A 21,994-nucleotide genomic window follows, 5' to 3' on the forward strand; every position below is an offset into this window, starting at 1 on the left:
GCTCTTTTTATGGTAGCTCTTACCTACTATCATTACTTGCTTCTGCACATTGTTTCACTTGGGCAAAATGCAAAGTTCAAGTGCTGCCTAACTCAGAAGTGTTTACCCCGGTACACACTCGTGACTGTATTACTCTAGCACATACACTTGTCTGGTTCTGATTCCACCCAACTTTCCATGAATATGTGTCCGTAAGTAAATATGTATTTGAACAGGTCACACGAAGTGAGATGCTCATAAGTGATCATATCAGAAAAGTTTATTGTCAGATAGTATTGTTCTGTTGAGAATATAATTAAATGGGGTAGATAGTGCGTCGGTGCATCTGAAGTTATTTTTCAAATATCGGTTTATCATCAACTTCTCTTTATTAGTTTGATCATCAAAAAAAATTGTAACACAAAATACTGTAAGTGGATATTGTCAGGATATGCAACATCAGGGGGCTTGTGTCGTCAAGTGTAAATATTTGGCTCTCTGTCAAGTAGACCTCTTACTAAAGCTCTTTCAATTTATTGTACCATTCAAGTAGATGACTTGCCTTTATAGGTATTATATGAATAAAATTTATTTGCTGCTCAGTGCTTGCAGGAACAAGTGGTAAGGGTGTCAAATTTGAACCTTAACTGTCAAATTTACAAGGTACTGAATGCAGGTTGGACAACTTGCTAAGAATGTCTGATGCACGATGGCTCTTGTACACTCTGAGCATCTAGGACCCCGTTTACAGTGCGAGGCTCGGCCGTGGCTGAGCCCGCCTTCATTTCAGTATAAACGCGCAAAAGGCCAAATGCGGGGCCAAAATTGGCCGCGCATTTGGCCACACTCTGGAGGTGGTCTCGGCCGCAGCCGAGCCGAGGCCGAGCCCGGCCTTTTCTCAGTGTAAACGCAAACTGGGCTAAATGCGCGGCCAAATTTAGTCTGGCTTCCAAACCCTCTGCCCGTACTATTTTGTTATTCAGGATATTAACCCCCTCAACGTCGAAAACTAGTATAGTTTAAGGTGGTTTTGTCCTGCAAAGGATTTTTCCTTCGGCAAAGGCCTTTGCTCCGAACGGCGACTTCGTCGCCATGGAATCCAGTTGGCAAAGGGTCTGAAAACCAGACTATACATACCAAATTGCTTTTGTTTACAAGCAGAGCTCCACTACGACAAAATATTGAAAGGTTTGAATTAAAAGCGCGGCTGAGCCCGGCCGTGTAAACGGACAAAATTGCGGGGCTCGGCCCTGCAATTGAGGCTGGGCTCGGCCGCGGCTCGGCCCAGCCCCACACTGTAAACGGGGTCCTATTCACTACTTGTGAAACATGAATCTTTAAAATTCTTTGACTTGCTCATATGTGCACAGTCTAGTGCAAAGTTAGCCATTATGTTCATTCATCTTTACTCTATCATAGTCAACTTGAGCATACCACGTATCATACCACACCAAAAGTGGACCACTTCCTGATGTGCACCAAAAACTTACCGTACTGTGCCATGCCAGAGAGTGCTTGAAAGCAAGGTGGTCCAAAATTGTACCGTTCTGGCTGTTGACATGAGAAGAATGTGCGTAACATGCAGTATGACATAATGCAAAGAGCTGATTCTCTATGTTTGTGACACTTGCATGTAGCATAGACACAGGCGTATGAGATGTATGTGTTGGTTGCTACAAAACGGTTGCTACAAATCTGACTTGAGTCCAAAAATAGCTCACAAGGTATGCTTTCTCCACAATCTGGAATGGGAACCATGGTATTGTATGAAATGGTATACAAATAGTGAATGGTCTCAAGTGCAATGGTACAGCTTTCGCGCTAAGGTGAAAGATAGAGGCGCTCTGTTCAACGAGGCGAAGCCGAGTTGAATAGTGCGCCTCATCTTTCACCGAGTGCGAAATCTGGTTCCATTGCACGAGTAAAGACCATACACTATTTGTTTTATACAACACCTCGATCGTCAACAGACTTGATACTCACAGATTCTTGAACTTAGCACAGAAATGGCAACCATTTTCCGTGAAAGACGAATGAGTAGCCTCACAGTCGCAGTCGACGTGTATGTACATGTGTACATACGTAGTACTTATGGGAAACGGAGTTGTTTACAAAAGTGAGTGACAAAAGTACGAGCTTGTAATTGTTGAGTGCGCGCTGCACATGTTTGTTTATTGTGACATCAGAGCACATGCAATGGAACATTTTGGTAAAAAAAAATTGCACTGCTGAGACAGCCAGAGTGTGCAATGGAACCTTTCACTAAATGTCACGTGATGGGCAATCGACCAATCGGATACCTACATTCTAAATACAACGTAGGTGTTGTATAATATGGTTTACTTTGCTTTGCTTTTTGGCCTATGCCTCTTGATGATTGTTTTCTATAAGTTGCATTATGATGTCATCCCTACATTGCATACATAGGGTACATGCACAAACATGCATGCACAATCTGTGCTGATTTCTCTTTGATAGCCCCCCCCCCCCTTCCCTTCCATACTTGGCTAAGTTGGACATAACCTTTTGTGCTCTTGTCCATGTCCATAAGCCACAATTTCTCATTTCTTTGTCCTCTCTCATTTTCTTAACAATTTTTTTCCCAATGTCAGACTGCCACATGATAAATTTGCTAATAATGAATGCAGCTCAAGACACATTAGTCAAAGGCAGGTAAAGAAGAAGGAGGAAAAAATCCCAAACCAAAGATGCCTTGCACATTAAGTTATACCAGCAAAATTGAGTTGTAAACTTGGAATATTGAATAAGTAGTGGCAGGGTTATCATTAGTGGTAGGTAGAGATAGTCCATGGGCCAGGCCAGATATTGGTACCATCTGAGGTGGCAAAACCTTTTTGGTGTCATTTTGTTTGTCGGGCATAGATATGCTTATCAAGCTATGATAGCATTTCCAAATGAGTAGCTTAGTCATAGTAAATGAATTTTTAACCAATTTGGTCTCGTTGTTATATCCCTATACTTCTGAATCGAAACTAACCGCCATACAAAGAAGAGCACTGTCTTCTGTATGTTCCATAGAGCTGTAAAATGCAGCTCTATGGTATGTTCACAGGTGTTCTGTTGTAAACGCGGTGCGCTTAGTCTTTATTCAAGGCAGCGAAGGGAATATCCAAAGGTTATGATGTCCACAGCGCTTAGTCTTTATTCTAGACGGCGAAGGGAATATCCAAAGCGTATGATACAGTGTATATCCTTTTATCTAAAAACAACAACAACAACAAAAGCAATTCCTAGTGAATTTTACCGTATTTTTCAATCATTTATCATTTTCTGGTGAAAACGCTACGGTGAAAACGCTGATACCACGCCAATGTCGCTTTATTTCCCTCCAACAATATAAGATAATGCAAAAACAATGTAACGGCGACGATACATTATAATGAATGATATTGTAAATGAACAGAGTGATTTTTGTTTAAAACTGATGTATTTGTTGATAGGGTAGTATAAAAACAGTATGGATAATCCCTTTTATGAGGAACTTTAGATATGATAACGGTACATTGGTCTAGATAAAGAACTAAGCGCACCGCGTGACAGCTGTGGACATCATAACCCTTTGGATATTCCCTTCGCTGCCTTGAATAAAGACTAAGCACACCGCGTTTACAACAGAACACCTGTGGACATACAGAAGGCAGTGCTCTTCTTTGTATAGCGGTTTAGTTTCGATTCAGAAGTATAGGGATATAAATACGAAACCAAATTGGTTAAAAATTCATTTATTATGACTAAGCTACTCATTTGGAAATGCTATCATAGCTTGATAAGCATATCTATGCCCGACAAACAAACTGACACCAAAAAGGTTGTGCCACCTCAGATGGTACCAACAACCCACTTTTCGGGTCTTGGCCCATGGACTAAGAGGTAAGGTTATGTGACGATGAACAGATATTGCTTATTTGCACAATGCAGTGCACGGATAAGTGTTACATACATCCATAGTAAATACTAGTATTCACACTGAAGCAAATTTAAGTGGGATACAAATCTTGAGATTTGCATCGCCAAATCAATTACAAATCTCGAGATTTTTATCTGTGTGGGCATAAAGATCCCTCTACATTGTAAAGAAAGCAATCAGCATTGTGATCCAAATCCTAAGAAATCTTGCAATGATTTCAGAATTATCTTGATAATCTGAGAGAAAGTGCAGTAACTAGCACTGTGGCGAGTTCCTGAACACTGGAGCAAAATATCTTGAGATTTTTTTCCCCATCATTCAAAACACACATTATGGCTGTGCAGGAACACAAGGGCAAGGTCACCATTCCGTGTTTCATTAGCTAACAAGCATAAAAAAAAAAAAAAAAAAAAAAGGTGATACATTGCAGTTCAGAGTTACGACTTACATGGACAAAACACAACAATTGAAACATTCACTTTTTTTTTTTTTTTGTAGTTACAGATATCACAGAGTGTAAAAATGCAAAATACATGTGGACAGTCTAACTCATTCTGGTAAAGAGACCTGATATTGTATAAATGATGCCTTCAGAACTTTTTTCTTTTATTTCGTCACTTGGAAATAAAACTGTTCTTCCTATGTGTATTCTTTTCAGGACATTCAGAAGGAGAGTAGCTGCTATGAGTTGTTAACAACAGATGCTAAGGATCCTGTAAATAAAGGCCTAAACAGATATCGTGACATCCATCCTTGTAAGTAGAAGCATCCTTTGATAATATTGACATTAGATGAGTATAGGTGTCAATGTTCAAAAAGCTTTCTTTGATTTATGTGTCTTCTGTTTGTTTGTCGTTGTGGGGTTTTGTTTGTTTGTTTGTTTGTTTGTTTGTTTGTTTAGGGGGATAATGTGTGATGAGGTTAGTGTAGATTAAAGATTGCTTGCAAAAAGGGACTTTAACTATTTAAAGCAAGAGTGATTGGCTTTGTCTTGACTTTTGTGCCATCATCATTTATTAATGTCTATCATGCATTTAATAGTGGCTGATAAAAGGCCATGGCAACTATCTGGGGATGATATGTCTATTGTAGCAGTTGCAACAGAGTAGCACTCTGAAGGTTAATACAGATAACAGTGTGTGAATACCTCTGCCAAAGTAAGATATTCTATTTTGACTATGTACTTCGTAACAGGTGAAATGAGAGTGAAGATATCCTAAAGTACAACTCTATATTACTTTTACTCTTGTCCCCCCCCCCCCCCCCCCCCCCCCGCCCATACAGACAATCACACAAGAATACACCTAAAGAGAGGTGAGGTCCACTACATCAACGCCAGTCTAATCGAGGCTCCCCTCAGCAAACGCAAGTACATTCTCACTCAGGTAAAGCGCACTGCACTCTTCTGCAACATTTTATTCTTCTCTGCCTGTTTTTTCTCTGTGCTTCAACTCTACTAGCCTGTAATCTAGGCGGAGGATACAGCTATTGTATTTGCTGTTACGCTGAACGTCTGATGTGGCAAGACTATCATCTTCGCTATTAAGAGATATGTCTGATGCAGAGAGACTATGAACAGTGGAAGCATCCACTGCCTTGTTGCTATAGTCGTTGTTTTCTAATTATCTATTTTGAATTGGTGACAGTTTTCATACTAAAAACTACCACCAGTTCATAGTCAATAATAAGAAAACAACGACTTAAGCAAGACAAGTGGCTGTAGGCAGGGGATGCTTCCACTGTTCATAGTCACGCTGCATCAGACGTATCGCTTAGCAAAAACAATAATCTCACCACATCAGACGTTTAGCGCGACAGCCAATAGACAATAGCTGCATCCTCTACCTAGATTGTAGGCTACCAATCTACAGATATGCAATTATGCAAACATTTTTCATGAGAACAATTTCCAAGAATGCATCTTTGTTTAAAGTCATCACTTTTTCCCCCAGCTCACACGAATGGATTTAGAGGTGGACCGCATATTAACTGTGGCTGCCATTGACACCTATGGAATAATGCAAGTTTGCATACTGTAAAAGTGGTTTCTTTCGTGTACAGAAACTTTCGCGGTTTCCATCAGTGCTGACTTTTTCGCGTGTGTTTAAATTCGTGGTCGGTATTGATAGCGTTATACAAGCGACGAGTTCAAAATATTTTCGCGTGATGTTAAATTCGCGGTTCAACCTCAAAGCGCGAAAAGCGCGAAAATAAAACCACCGCGAAAGAAACCACTTTTACAGTATAACATTAATATCAAAGCAATCAGCAGCAATGTGTTGCTGTAAGTACCTTTTGGTATTCCTTTGCTGCACTGGCATAAACACCTTAAAATATGAATCCAAATTCAGAGGTGATGCTCCGTGAGAAGGTTTTTTGAAAGAAGTAAAGGGACCAAGGAATAAAAGTGTGATTGAATTGTGCATATGATGGAAATGGAAAAGTTGTAAAGATGGAAATCCCGTTGCATAGGCTCATGTGAACTGACTGTTGATGAATCAACTATTGGTTGTTTTTAAAGGAATCTCTTTCTTTATGATTACATTGATCTAATACAGACTCACATCCTTATCATTCAAAGTATCTCTCGATTGTTTGGATTTTTTCCCCCAAACATTGCTTATGAAGAGACTATTGTTATGATTATTATTATTATTATTATTATTTTTTTTTTGTATTGCAAGTTAGTTTTGTATGGAGTCCTACTACCTTGGCTGGAGTGACAGATATTAGGCCTTTGTATTTTACATATTGGTACATGTTGAAAGTTTTGCATCCTATATCATGATTGTAACTTGTTTTGTTGTGCAGGGACCTCTTGAAAGGACAGTGGGTCACTTTTGGCAAATGATATGGGAGCAGAAAACAAGAGCAATCATCATGCTGAACAACTTTGTGGAGAATCATCAGGTAAGAGAGTCATCGACTACTTCAGTGTGAACACACCCTGTCACATCCATGGACTTTTCAAAAAAGAATGTGTATATGTGTGTGTGTGTGTGTGTGTGTGTGCGCATTTTCATGGATTATTTCAGTTCAGTTCAATTTCAATTTAAAGATAATATAAAGTTTTGGTACCTCGAAAGTTTCCCTGAGTTTCCTTGTCTTAGTTTGTGTTTCAGGTTAAAGTACCTTTCATATAACTAACACTGTGAGACTTACTCGCCCCAAAGTGCTTTCATGTCTTAGTAATCATGCAATAATGGTTTCGTACCAGAGCAGAGCGGGCTCTGAAAAATTCGAACGAGCCGTTAGTTTGACTCGACGCGGTACCGCGACAATCAATATACACGTATTGTACGAAACAATTATTGCATGAGTACTAAGACATGAGAGCACTTTGGGGCGAGTAAGTCTTACAGTGTTAGTTATATGAAAGGTACTTTAACCTGAAACACAAACTAAGACAAGGAGACTCAGGGAAACTTTTGAGGTACCAAAACTTTGTATTATTTTTAAGTTCAATAACATATACCCCAGCTGCTAGTTGGTTGCCTTTCGTGGTCATGCCCTGAATTACATCAGTATTTTGTTTTGTTTTTGAAGTATACCATCTATGCTCCCGATGAACTCACACTGATTACTTGCATCATTCACTTGCTTTTCTGATTTTGATGTTCTCCTGGTGAAGAAAGGAAAAAGCATTGTATGAAGCTTTTGACAAAAGCAGGATGCCGATTTGTTATGTGGTTTGATAGGTGAATGAAAATGCCTGTTTTCCAGGAAAAAGACCGTCATTAGTTTCCTCTGGAAGTGAACAAGATGTGACTGACAATGTAAAATGAGGTCACTGAACCTGAGAAAGGAAGTTACAAAGTCAATTCATATGCATGATGTATACCTCAAGGTTTGAAAGACCTGTATTCATTAGGGGCTTTGATGTATCAGATCCCCATGGATGTAGAGCAAATCCTTGCCATTTGCCTTCTGATATATATTTCACATAACGTCCAATCTACATTTAATTGGGAACAGTGATAAGTGAAATCAGACATGAAATGACAAAGTGGCAGAATGTCTTAAGTCTAAAGCAATTCCATACAACACAGATCAAGATTTTGCAGGCAATACATCTATAATACAAACTAGGAAGTCAATGTCATTGTTTTTAGCTGACCACAAACTCAATACATTTGAGTAGAATTATGCAAGATTTGGTAAATTTTCATTTGCGATATAGAGAATTAGACATGATAGACATCCAGTTGTCATGTGTGGATAACAATTACATGTTCCAAATTAGGCATTTTCACATCAGCCCGATAAAAATCCAAGCTCGAGATATTTTTTGCGATTGCGAATTAGCGCGCTATTTCATTTCTTATTCACATCAGCCTGAGGAGAATTAGCCCCAAATTTTTTCGAGCTAATTCGACAGCTGAGCATGTGCAAACAGCATCAGTAATGTATGCACTTCCAAAAATTCCTCATGATTTGTGTGCAGTTTGCCTCGATCGATCGGGTCACACACGCTAGGCATGATGGGATGCATCACGCTAATTTCTCGAGTCGTTTTCACATTATCAAATAGCGCACTACTATCCCGCTATTTCAGAAATTTCCCAAGTTGGACTCAAGAAATTATCTTGATCAGAGCGATACAATTAGCGCGCTAATTTGTGTGCACATTATCAAATAGCGCGCTATTTCATGATTGGGTTAATTTCCCAAGTCAGAAAATAGCACGCTATTTCGAAACATCGGGCTGATGTGAAAACGCCTATTTTGATGTGATGATGATCATCAGGGACTCAGTGCTATCCATTCTGGCTGTGTGATCAATGTCAGTCTTACTTGAGTTTCTTTTTTTTCCCCATGAAAATTCCTTAGCCGTGATGTCTCTAATTTTTGTCACGTTTTCGTGAATTTACCTGTAAATCATTTGGACTGTTTTTGTAATGTTATCAGACAGAAAATGTCTTGGTCTCATTAATCTAAGGTCTTCTCTGTCTCTCATACATTCTCATTGGTAGTTTCTCTCAAAAGTTATAGAAATAGACCTGATTTTTGGTAAACATTCTGCCTTCACCCATCATTTTAGACCCTCAACCACTGTGATTTAAAGTCATGTTTTTTTAACCCTAAATGGGGGGGGGGGGGCTTTTGGGGGCCCCCCTCGACCTCTTTTACAATAGATCTATAACATAAAATTCTCGCGCCGCGATGTTTCATGACTTTCTTCTTTTAAGTCTTGCGCAACTTTTGAGACCAAATTCGCGACGCCCGGGTATGCTGTCCTGAAGTCACGCAATATTTTGTAAGTGCATGTCAGACCAAAAATTGCTCAAAAACATGATTTCATGTACAAATCCAATGCAAATTCTGTTTCTGATCAAAATTCATAAATGTATCATTTCTTTTTACTTTTACTGATTAAAATCAATTAATTTCATGTTGTTTATGATCGGAATAGTGTTGCCGATGATTTCTATGATTTTCCGAAAATAACAATCAAAAACAGAAAGTCGAAAATAATGAAATACATAAGAAATCTTAAAAACAATAAAATTCATAAGAAAAAAATTTTGATACTGCCATTTTTAGCTCACCTGAGCCAAAGGCTCAAGTGAGCTATTGCGATCGCCCTTCGTCCAGCGTCCGTCGTGCGTCGTGCGTCGTGCGGAAACTTTTCACATTTTCATCTTCTTCTTGAAAACCCCATGACCGATTTTCATCAAACTTGGCAGGTAGCATCCCTAGGGGGTTAGGAAGTCAATTTGTTAAAATGGGCACCATGCCCCACCCAGGGGGCCCCCAGGGGGGCCCAAACCCCCCAAAATTAAGGAATTTGTAAAAATCTTCTTCTCTAGAACCAGAAGTGATAGAGCTAAGTTAATACTATGAGTCAGTACATTAATGACTGTAGTTTCAAGTTTGTTCATGGCAGAATCAGGGGTGCCCCCCTTGGGACCCAGGGGAGGGGGGTGGGGAGGGGTTCTAATGGGGCCTAAATTGTACATTTTCATCTTCTTCTTGAGAACCCCATGACCCATTTTCACCAAACTTGGCAGGTAGCATCCCTAGGGGGTTAGGAACTAAATTTGTTAAAATGGGCACCATGCCCCACCCAGGGGGCCCCCCCAGGGGGCCCAAATGCCCCCAAATTAAGGAATCTGTGAAAATCTTCTTCTCTAGAACCAGAAGAGATAGAGCTAAGTTAATACTATGAGGTAGTACATTGATGACTGTAGTTTTAAGTTTGTTCATGGCAGAATCAGGGGTGCCCCTCTTTGGACCCAGGGGAGGGGGGTGAGGAGGCATCCTAATGGGGCCTAAATTGTACATTTTTATCTCCTTCTTGAGAACCCCATGACCCATTTTTACCAAACTTGGCAGGTAGCATCCCTAGGGGGTTAGGATCTCAATTTGTTAAAATGGGCACCATGCCCCACCCAGGGGGCCCCCAGGGGGCCCAAACCCCCAAAATGAAGGAATCTTTAAAAATCTTCTCTAAGTTATAGAGCTAAGATAATACTATGAGTGAGTACATTAATGACTGTAGTTTCAAGTTTGTTCATAGGATATCCACGGGTGCCCCTCTTGGGGATTGGGGGGGGGGGGGGGGGTGGTTGGGAAGGTCCAAATGGGGGCCTGAATTGTACATTTTCATCTTCTTCCTGAAAACCTCATGATGTATTTTCGTCAAACTTGGCAGGTAGCATCCCTAGGGGGTCAGGATCTCAATTTATAAAAATGGGCACCATGCCCCACCCAGAGGGCCCCAGGGGGCTTCAATCCCCCCAAATTAAGGAACTTAAAAAATTAGGGCCCTCATTATACATTTTCATCTTCTACTTGAGAATGCCTGGTCAAATTTTGGTAGAGCTGTGAATAATTTAGATTAGTGACTGCGTGAAAGGTGAACTTGCGATACTCGGGTGACGGCTAGACCCGCGGGTCTCTTGTTTTAATGTACATTCAATAATAATCCTACAAAGAGTACATAGACCGAAAATTAGAGTTTTGGACCTTTAATTACAGATTTATAGCCAATTTTTAAAATTTCATGCAGAAATTAGCATGCTTAATTTATTAAAAATAATTACCCATTCAGTTTTGTAGATTACCTTGTGGGTGACCCGTGTGCCAATTGACTTTGCAATCACACGGTCAACGGCCAAGATCTGGGGGGGGGGGGTGCTGAATGAGCCCCCCCAGTCCTGAGAGCCTGATACCCCTTTCAGGTAATCGCGGTTCAATTATCTGCATCCAAATAATGCGGATGAAGTAATCAAAATCGCGTTCATATATCCCATGAAGTGCGCACTACTTTCACGAGCGCCCGTTCATATAACCGTGCGAAAGACGGGAGCATTTGTCATGGTTACTGCGCACGCCTCTATAATAACGTAATGTTTCCGGTGATATATAGTACTCACGTGTATGCACAGCTCTCGCTCAAGCTCAGCAATCTGCAGTTGTGCGGGAAATCGAGTGACCTTTGACCGAACTGTGGAATGTTAGTGCGCATAAGTCGTGAAACGCGTTCATGTATTCTCGATCTACTCCTCATGCTGCAATAATGCGAATAATAGCAGCATCAAAATAATGCGCACTTTTTTACTCCTCTCCCGTTCATGTAATCAAAATTTTACGACTTATTGCTCCTATTATCCGCATCCACGATTACCTGAAAGAGGTATGAGAGGCATCAAAATAGCCCAGTCTTTATAGGGTTAAGCCATGATCATGAAACATAAACTGAAATTCTATCTGTTTGCGTGCATTTGTTCTATAAAATAATGAGACCAATTTTATTTCTCGAATGCAGATTACGTTTGCAAAGAATGTAAATACCCCATTGAATTGCAATAATTCCCTTGTCTTGGATTAGGGCTGGGCAATCTCATAGAATTACATGTACGTGCTAGCACATACCACTAAAAATGCTTTTTTCCATCATTGTTGGCCATGGCCTATTAACACATAACATTTCCTCGATCGAAGGCTACTTAACCTAATTTCCAAGAAATCGTATTTTGCCGGATGGTTTATATGCTGCTGAAACTAAATCTCTAGTCACGCAACTACAATGCTGTTCCTTGCTTGTGTAGTAAATATTGGTCTTTGATGATCGGCTGATTGCACTGCTATCATTTGATCTTGAGAATTCAGTTTGAAGTGCATGCATTCTTGACGCTCATCCAGACTTGATGGTGCTGCTTAGCAATTTTTATGCCTCCGCCACAAAGTATCACTGGAAGCATTATGTTTTTTGGTTGTCTACAGTCCCGTCTGTTTTCAATTTTGTGGACAGCATAACTTTAATACTGTGTAAGGTAATGAAACTTGGCATATAATATGCATACATTTGTATAGAGTGGACGAAGTTGTGCCTATAAATATCAACTTTTGGGTGTACTTGCTCAAGGTCAAATTCTCAAAATTTCACTATTTCCCCCATGTCTATGCAATGCATAATGGATAAATTTAGAATCATTTCCATGAATGCATTTACTCACTAAAGACAACTGTCCCATATGTAACGTGTACTTTTGTTGATTAGATTAACACCATAAAAATATGCTTTAGTTTATTCTTTTGCAGGGAAACATTGTTGAAAGACACTTCAGTATTGTACCTTTCTTCACTGCTAAAGCAGAACTTGATCAATGATATACAAAACAATTTGTACTTTCAGAGGATTTTCAATTCAAACTTTACATTGAAAGATCTACTTTTTCTCTGGTCCTATACATAAGTTGCCATATTTTTCTTAATAAAATGTTAACCTAAGGTCAAATGACATCAAACTTAATCACAATATTCTTCTCAGGGATACCTGTCATACTGATGATAAACAGTAAAATCCAAGTGCTCTTTCATTACTTTTCAGAGGTTTGAAATCTCTGAATGTCCCATACCTAAGGTGCACAATATCTTGGACTTGCCCTTTTACTTATTAATTTCTTTACATTTTTTTAAAAACTTTATTAGCACTGGTTGTTTGTATCTCAAACTCACACATCAGAATTATTTTGAAGCACTAAAGCTGGGTTTTTTATTCATCTACAAATGGTAAATAATGCTCTTCTTTTTTTTATACCCCCACCCACACATAGTGTGTAGGGGGGGTATATAGGAATCATCCTGAGGTCGGGTGGCCGGTCGGTCGGTCGGTCGGTCGGTCGGTTGGTCGGTTGGTCGGTCGGTCGGTCGGGCGGTCGGGCGGTCGGGCGGTCGGTCCGTTGCAAAATCTTGTGGGTCGAACTCCTCTCTCATTTTTTGAGCAATTGACCCCAAATTTGGCATGTGTGACCGCTATCAAAGGTAGATGTGCAAGACACCTTTTTCGTTAGTATCGCATAATGCGTTGCCATGGAAACGGCATATTTTCGTAAAAACTTGTGGATCGAACTACTCTCTCATTTTTTGAGCAATTATCCCCAAATTTAGCATGTGTGACTGCTATCAAAGGGAGATGTGCAAGACACCTTTTTCGTTAGTATTGCATAATGAGTTGCCATGGCAACGGCAATTTTTTTTTAAAATCTAGCAAAATGTTGTGGATCAAACTCCTCTCTCATTTTTTGAGCAATTGACCCCAAATTTGGCATGTGTGACTGCTATCAAAGGTAGATGTGCAAGACACCTTTTTCATTAGTATCGCATAATGCGTTGCCATGGCAACGGCATATTTTCATAAAAACTTGTGGATCGAACAACTTTCTCATTTTTTGAGCAATCAACTTCAAATTTGGCATGTGTGACCGCTATCACAGGCAGATGTGCAAGAGACCTTTTTTTGTGAGTATTTCATAATGCGTTGCCATGGCAACGGAAGATTTTCATATAAATCTTACAAAATGTTGTGGATTGCTCTAATCTCTTAGTTTTGTGAGCAATTCAGTTTGAATTTGGGATATACGATCAATGTAATGTATATTTGTGCAAAACACATATGATGTGTGTGGTGATGAATCTGTTGCCATGGCAACAGAATTTTTTTTTTACCAATCATGCAAAAATGTGTGGATTAGCCTAACTCCTTCAGTTTTCAAGCATTTGGCTTAAAAATTGGCACATGTGACCACTATTGTATGTAGATGTGCATACTTACTCTTTCGTCATTTTTTATCTATGTGTTGCCATGGTAACAGCATAGTTTGAATGAAAGTCATATGAAAATATTGTGGATTCAGTTAACTCCCTCAGTCTTAGAGCATTTGACTTGAAATTTGGCACACATGACCACTGTAGTATATAGATGTGCAAACTTAATCTTTCGTCAGTGATGAACAATGCGTTGCCATGGTAACAGCTTTTTTTAAACCAAAAAACATAGAAAAATATTGTGGATTCAGCTAACTTTCTTTAGTCTTTAAGCGTTTAGCTAGAATTTGGCACACATTACCACTGTGGTACGTAGATGTGCAAAGGTAATCTTTCGTCTGTGGTGATCAATGCGTTGCCATGGTAACGGCATATTTTGAATGAAAATCATACAAAAATATCGTGGATTCAGTTAAATCCCTCACTCTTTCAGCATTTGGCTTGAAATTTGGCACATGCAACCACTATAGCATATAGATGTGCAAACTTAATCTTTTGTCAGTGGTGAACAATGGGTTACCATGGTAACAGCAGCTTTTCACTAAAATGCATAGAAAAATATTGTGAATTCAGGTAACTACCTCAGTCTTTGAGCATTGGGCTTGAAATTTGGATATGTGACCACTATAGTACGTAGATGAGCATACATAGTCTTTGGTCATTGTTGATCAATATGTTGCCATGGTAACAGTATATTTTGAATGAAAATCATGCAAAAATATTTTGGATTCAGTTAACTCCCTCAGTCTTTGAGCATTTGGCTTAAAATTTGGCACAGGTGACCACTAAAACATATAGATGTTCAAACTTAATCTGTCATTATTGTTGAACAATGTGTTGCCATGGTAACAACATTTTTTCACCAAAAAGCATGTGGATACCGCCAACTCCCTCAGTCTTTGAGCATTTAGCTTGAAATTTGGCACACCTGACCACTATGGTATGTAGATGTGCAAACTTAACCTTTCGTCATTGTTGATCGTTGTGTTGCCATGGTAACAGCATAGTTTGAATGAAAATCAATATAAAATATTGTGGATTCAGGTAACTCCCTCAGTCTTTTAGCATTTGGCTTGAAATTTGGCACATGCAACCATTGTAGTACCTGTAGAGAGAATATGCAAACTTTGTATTTCATCATTGTTGAACAATGTGTTGCCATGGTAACAGTGCATTTTGAATGAAAATCATACGAACATTTCGATTAGATCCTAACTCTCTATGTTTAGAGCATTTTGGCTTCATATTTGGCACATGTTACCTCTACATTACCTAGATGTGCAAAAACTCTTTTTTCAGTGTTGAAATGTGTTGCCATGGTAACAGTATATTTTGAATGAAAATGATACACTAATATTGTGAATTCAACTAAGCCCCTCATCCTGTTAGCATTTGGCTTGAAATTTGGCACATGTGATGGCTATGATATATAGTTGTGCAAAACTTCATTTTTTTCTTGATATCCAACATTGTGTTGCGCCATGGTTATACAATTTTTAATAAAAATCATAGAAATCTTCAGTTTATTTATCTTGCTCACTCAGTTTTTGAGCACTTGACTTGAGATGTGGGACATTTGACTAACAGTGAGCAATACATTTATTTACTGTTGGACAGTGCATTGCATTGGTAATTTTTTTTTCATTAAAAAGTTTTAAAAAAATCATGGTTGAGCTAATTTCCTCAGTTGTGGGTGGGGGTATATTAATCACAATGAGTGATAGTTCTAGTTTTTTTCAAATTCAGGTTTATTGTTCTATGATTTCCACACATCAATCTGTTGACTGAAATTGCAGAATTTTTTTTCGGTCACTTGGCCAAGGTATGCCACATGAGCTGCAGATGCAGTGAAAGTGAATCTGTTGGTGGTCAAGATCAAAGAGCTTAAAGGGGAAGGCTAGTAACTGATCAGTGGGAATCAGTGGAAATGCTGGGAGATGATTGTTCCAATCCTTATGGGATTCATTCAAGAGTACATTATATATCTATTGTTGTGTGAAAATTATTTGCTTCAGAATGGTCTCATATTCAAGTAATGTGCAGTTTAATGTTTCTAGGTAAGCGTCCCTGGTCAGTGACGGGGCATTAAACTGCACATTACTTGAATATGAGACCATTCTGAAGCAAATAATTTTCACACAACAATAGATATACAATGTACTCTTGAATGAATCCCATAAGGATTGCAACAATCATCTCCCAGCATTTCCACTGATTCCCACTGATCAGTTACTAGCCTTCGCCTTTAATCACAAAGGAAAGAAAGCATGCTCCTATGGCAGATATTATAATGATTGTGTGAGGAGCTGAGGCATCACAGTCAACTCTGTTCAATACTTGAATTTCTCTGGTTATATTTATGTTCAGTATTACTAATAAACAATGTAATGAAAGCCTCATGTACAAATATTTTGATAAATCCACAACCATGTCAGCCATTTATATTTTGTTTGTGAAATGAGCCATAGACTTGTCGATTTGGAATAATGTTGATTTCTGAGTAGTCTGATGTCCGGTTCTTGCTTGCTTACAATGTATGTGATTCTAATGTCAGTATTTTAATTACAATTAATGATTCAGAATAAAATTTGAGAGTTTTCCTGGAAATACTTATTTCTGTCATAGGAGCTTTAATCCCATGATGCCCAGTTAACAACAAAAAATGTTAAAGGATATGTTTTTCAGGTATGATATGGAATACATTGCTTTCATTGTCTTTGAAACAATCTTTTCAAAAGCAAAACTGGTACGCCAGTTGAAAAATAAATTCCATGAGCTTTCTAGGAAACGTTACTCATTAAACTAGATAACCAAGTTAATGCCCGTATCATTTTCCCTTGTTATTGTGCATATTTTTGTGCATTCCATGTCCCTAATATTTGCAACTTGTTATATGAAATGCGTAATAGGTAACTTCATGTTGATTAATGGTGCTTCTTTGTGAGGGAGGCAGTTCAGTAGTCATGGTTAGCCTGTCATAGTCATGGTTGAGTCATATTTATTTCCAAAACTTTTTTGTGATGCAGACTTTGGTGATTTGGACTGACAGGAATGATTGCCCTTGTTTTAAAATCCTAACTCTTCAAAGTGAATATTTCATTTTATATAGCATAACATTGCATCTGATGCTCACTGTCAGTTCAATCCAATCATGGGTTTCGCCACAAGAAATCAGAGTATCCCATATGCAAAAACTCAGGTGTCTTTCTTTAATGGTAGAAGAAAAGATGATTTCGGCCATCTGCCGTGCATACTATGATGTACTAGCTTTGTACACAACCACTTCATTCTATGATGAGCCCATTTTCGTCCACCACCAGAGCTCTGATTGGTAAGGTAAGGGTAATTTCTTCTAAAAGTAAACTGATCCAGGATTCAAGAGGGTGCTGGTGCATTTTAGCATCTGCCATGTCCTGAATGTCTGAATCAAACCAGTGAGTGAGTAAAAAAAAATGGTTGAAATGATGTCAATCTCAGCTTGTCTCATGATTCCTCCATTGTTCCTGGCTGGTTCCACTTACTACACGTTTGTAGAGATCCTTCAAAGACTACGTTTGCTTGATAGCTAGCAACAGAAGCTTAAATGTATTTATAACTACTTTGATTGGCAGTTTTAAAACTTCATATTGAAGATGGAGGTGGTCATCAGGCCATTCAACAGGGCCCTCCTGAACCCCAGGTCTGTGTACCTTTGAGATGGTCATTAGGATGAAGATCCCCCAGAGTGGCACATTTCTAAACCATCGGTTTAGATTATTTCATCCTCACACTATGACTGCACGTCAGGCAATATTAAGACTGTTTGACTTTCGTACATGTGACTAGTCACAAAGGTTGCCTTATGAAATGCTTAGCACTGTTGGCTGAGTGCTGTCATAACAACATGGTAACTACAAGGTGTGTACTTTGGCTGTTTGCACACTCCCAGAGATCAACTGGCAACATTGCCTCTGTCATCTTGTTTGTTTTGTAGTACAGTAGAGCATCAAGGTCAAGGAAATTGAGGACTATTTTGAGTTTCAATCACCAGTATTAAAGCAATAAAGAGCAAGGAAATGAAAACTTGTTTACCAACTATCAGCTGCTTGTTCAAATGCCTCTATTCTTTCTGCTTTTTATGATACATACATTGTACACACACACACACACACACACACACACACACATATATATATATATATATATATTTAATATATATATATAGATACATAGATAGATAGATATATGCATGTATAATAGCTCTCCCAACAAAAGCTTGAGGAATGAAGTTGAAGTTATAGATCGAAATGTCTTGTTGACGTACATCTGTGTCTACTGTCTAGAGCCATACATAATGGTAGCCATTCCCTCAATCTACCATTCTACCATTTGGAATTCAGAGCATTGAAATCCACACGTAAAAATCAAATCTATTGTGCAATCAGGCAGTGGGAAAAACACTGGTCTATATATGGCATGATAAAGCAGTAGGAAATGTACTGGGGTAACAGGATGAATTCTTCATTGACCATTTCCCCTCTAAAAAAAAAGAAAAAAAATTCTCTTTCGTGTTTATGAAGGTAATGTGTGCATTTTGTGCTTTGGTTGTATGGCCGATTTGAGTGTAATGAAAAGGAAATGGCACTATTAACAGGAGAAGCAATCATCATACAGTTTAAAATGCTGATTAATCAGCAAAAGCGGATGTGCCTCCTGAGAGAAAAAAAAATGATCTAACGCAAATACACGTACATGTGCTTAAGTTTGCCTTTCATTTCATTCTTCCTCAGATGCATCCACTCATGATATTAACTCTTTATGTGCCTCGTTGGCACGCCCAACTCAGTCGAGGGCATGCCAACTTCGCATATTCTGCTCATACGCAGAAACCCCACAAACCCGCACAAACCCGCACAAACCGATCAATAAATAAATCGCCAAATCCAACAATACAATGAAAGCATTTCTTGCGAATCCGTTCCTCTGACATATATAGCTTGCATTTTATGTGGTGATTGACTAGCAAGCATTGTTCCCTACTGGATTTGCATGTAAATTCTAAGTTTCTGTCACTGTTTTATGTGCGAAAGTCATACCTTTGCAGTAATGTAGCTACTGGGCATTTGAAAGAAAAGTAGTCATAGATTTGTCATACAATTTACATCAATGCAATGCTTTGCATTTTCTCTACAACTTTGCTCACTGCGTCTACAATTCGACAGAAATCTATAAAAGTTACATAGATATGAAAAATATAATATTTTTCCCGAAGCATTACTACGTTGCTGTCTCAGAATAATGTGGCTCACAGGTGGTTTCCACCATGGCACATAAAGAGTTTAGATATTTTGGACATCTAACTGATCATAATCTGCTGTACCTATTTTGCAATTGTCTATAACAGCCTAGTTTGTATGCAATGTACCAATGCACTATTTTCTGTGATTTATCATAGTTTTGAATACTGTAGTTATAAACTTTGTGACAATTCTGCACAAGCCATCATTAGTAACACTTGAAAGGTGATGATATTGGCTTGCCGTCGTAGAGGAAGTGGATTGAGTGGGGTGAGTGGTTGAAGTCTGAGAGTTTGTGGTGGTTTGTCATCTGGGTGTGGCAGGTGGGGTCAAGGGACGAGCGGTCAATTTTGCACGGAGCAGGCTGTGGATGGGCAGGTCTGATGGTCATCATTTTATCTCTTTTCCCCTTTGGAGCAAATCTGAAATCAGTCTTCAGGCTCATTTCGATTTTCAGACATTCTTAGCTGTGTACTTGCAAATGCGATGACCTGGGACTGCAAATTTGTCTTGTTGCAGTGAATGGGGGACTGCAAAATGAGCATGCTACACTCTGAGAGGGGATATATGGAGTAAATGCATGGGAAGTGAATCCTCTAAGATAAATTGTTGCCTATACTTAGTTGTTCAAAAACTGAAAGAAAATAGAAAGAAATAGATTAGTCTATAATAGCTAAAGGTGCACGCTCCAGAGTGTCTTACAAATTTTGACATTTGAGCAGATTCATATAACATGCAGGTGTTTCCCTGATTGCCTTTTGGCGCCTCCTTTGCTTTTGATATATTTGAATGCTTGCAGCTCTGTGCATATGTATGTATGTGTATTTATGCATGTATATATCGTTGTGTGCCTGGTAGAACGATATGCACATGATTCAAGAAAGGTATGCGCGGGAGAATGATGCGAATGCACGTGAGGCGCGTGTTATACTTGACCCATTGAGGACGAGTCCCGAGTATACTCGGGCAGGTGTCTATGGGAAATGTGTGTTGTAGCAAAATCAGTCCGTCCTCAATGGGTTAAAGGCCTTGCCAGTGTTTGTGTTGTTCTCCCAGGCACACAACAATATGCATGATGATGAGGTTACATTTTTTTTTCCTGTCAATGTGACAGGTTTTGCAAGATGTTGTAACATGTGTAATGCTAGCATGACTCAAGAGTGGTCTTGTGAGTTAAGTTTTTGTTGGAGGTGACACGACATTCACTCTTGCGACAATAGCTCTTGTCTGTTTTTTCTTCAGGGACTTAGGACGAGGGTTGCGATAGGGTTTTAGGTTTAGTTTGATGTGAGGATTGGGATAACGGTCAGGCTTATGTTTGTGGGTAGAATTCATGGTTGGCTTAGGCGTTAGTGTGCAGATATTTCATTGGAGCAATTGCCGCAGGAGCAAATGTTATGGAACCTTTGCTAAAACAAGCAGTCTTTTTTTTATTCGTGTCTATAAAATTAGGGAATATAATGTCTTATGCAAAAGTCAGGATTGCATTCATACCAAAATATAATAATGAAAATATAAAATGTCATTCTTTGTCTAATGTTTCTTGTCTTCTAATGGATTTGACAAGAGCACCTCTAAAATGTTTGTCTAAACCAAGTACTACCAAAAATTACTAACATATCTTTGCAGAGAAGAGGGTAAAATTCTAATCGTATTGATCTTAAATGTTATGTGAGGTTTCCTTGGAGAAAGAAAGACTCACATTTCTCCCTGTTTTTGTTTTGTTTTTTATTCAGCAAAAATGTGCAGACTACTTCCCACGGGGCCAAGACAACGGTAATACAGATGAGCTCATCTGTGAAGATACCCTCTTCAAAGTGACCTACCTCAGACAAGAAAGACATCACTACTACATTGTCCGGACACTACTCCTCGAAGACCTTGTGGTGAGTACATGACCATGTTTGTTAGTTTGTTTGATTTCCATTTGAGAAGATGGCTGAGTACTAGTAGCCCATATTCAGCTGCGTGGCAGTAGCTGGTCTTCCATGGCGTCCAGTTGACTTCACCGGGTTAAACACCCCGCTCTTTGCAATGAATAAATGAAGCGGGATCTTTTACGTGCATGAGTTGTGACTCTCTCACACATGGGACCTCCAGTTATGTCCTATCCGAGGGACAGAGTGTTATGCCTCTTACTAGAAGGAACGGTATGATTAGACACAACATAGCTCAGTGGGACTCGGGTAATCGAACCCAGGTCCTTTGGATTGTGAGGTAGACACACTACTGACTGAGCTAACTCACTGCCCATGTGAAACATGCGAAACATTTTCACTCTTCACCCAGCCTCAGGCTTGCCCTTCAGGGACTTTTACATTTTAAAATCTGAAGGGAAGCACCTAAGCCAAGGGTAGGATGAACTGTAAAAGAGCTCAAGATGAAGATCCTAATGAGTTATCTAAATAACGACCTTGAATCTTCAAAAGTTAATCCAACCATAGAACTAACTTTATTTAGCCCCTACTCTCAGTCCAAGGACAGTACCTGAACCATTGATGTGTTCACTTTCAATGAATTCACACACTGCTCTTTGTGAAGTTTAGTGGCCAGTACACGACCCCTTTCTACTGTGTCAATGTAAAAGTGGGTATTTTCACATTTATGAGTAATTTTTCATGCTCTGCTGGGTAAGATAAATTTTGTGTGTTTTGAATTCATTGGAATCGGATATATAAAATGATTATACTTTGTCCGCTTTTATTTTTGCACTAGTTTCATGTTGCACAAAAATGTCCACTAAAGTACTCCTGAAACA

General features: G+C 39.0%; 1 protein-coding gene across 1 annotated transcript in view; it reads left to right on the top strand.

The window, feature by feature from the left end:
* Nucleotides 1-21,994, top strand: part of LOC139728390 (tyrosine-protein phosphatase non-receptor type 1-like) — a gene marked incomplete at its 3' end in the record, with an annotated part of 78,922 nt that overhangs the window by 25,130 nt on the left and 31,798 nt on the right. The window contains exons 2-5 of the mRNA XM_071639333.1: nt 4,566-4,662; nt 5,192-5,292; nt 6,719-6,817; nt 20,973-21,122. Of these exons, the coding sequence (XP_071495434.1) occupies nt 4,566-4,662; nt 5,192-5,292; nt 6,719-6,817; nt 20,973-21,122 (447 nt within the window). The remainder of the gene's footprint in view (nt 1-4,565; nt 4,663-5,191; nt 5,293-6,718; nt 6,818-20,972; nt 21,123-21,994) is intronic.

This window comes from Diadema antillarum, unplaced genomic scaffold (assembly GCF_040938485.1).
Source record: "Diadema antillarum isolate AM-2024a unplaced genomic scaffold, OU_Dant_1.0 seq00000177_RagTag, whole genome shotgun sequence".
Classification (NCBI taxonomy): Eukaryota; Metazoa; Echinodermata; class Echinoidea; order Diadematoida; family Diadematidae; genus Diadema; species Diadema antillarum.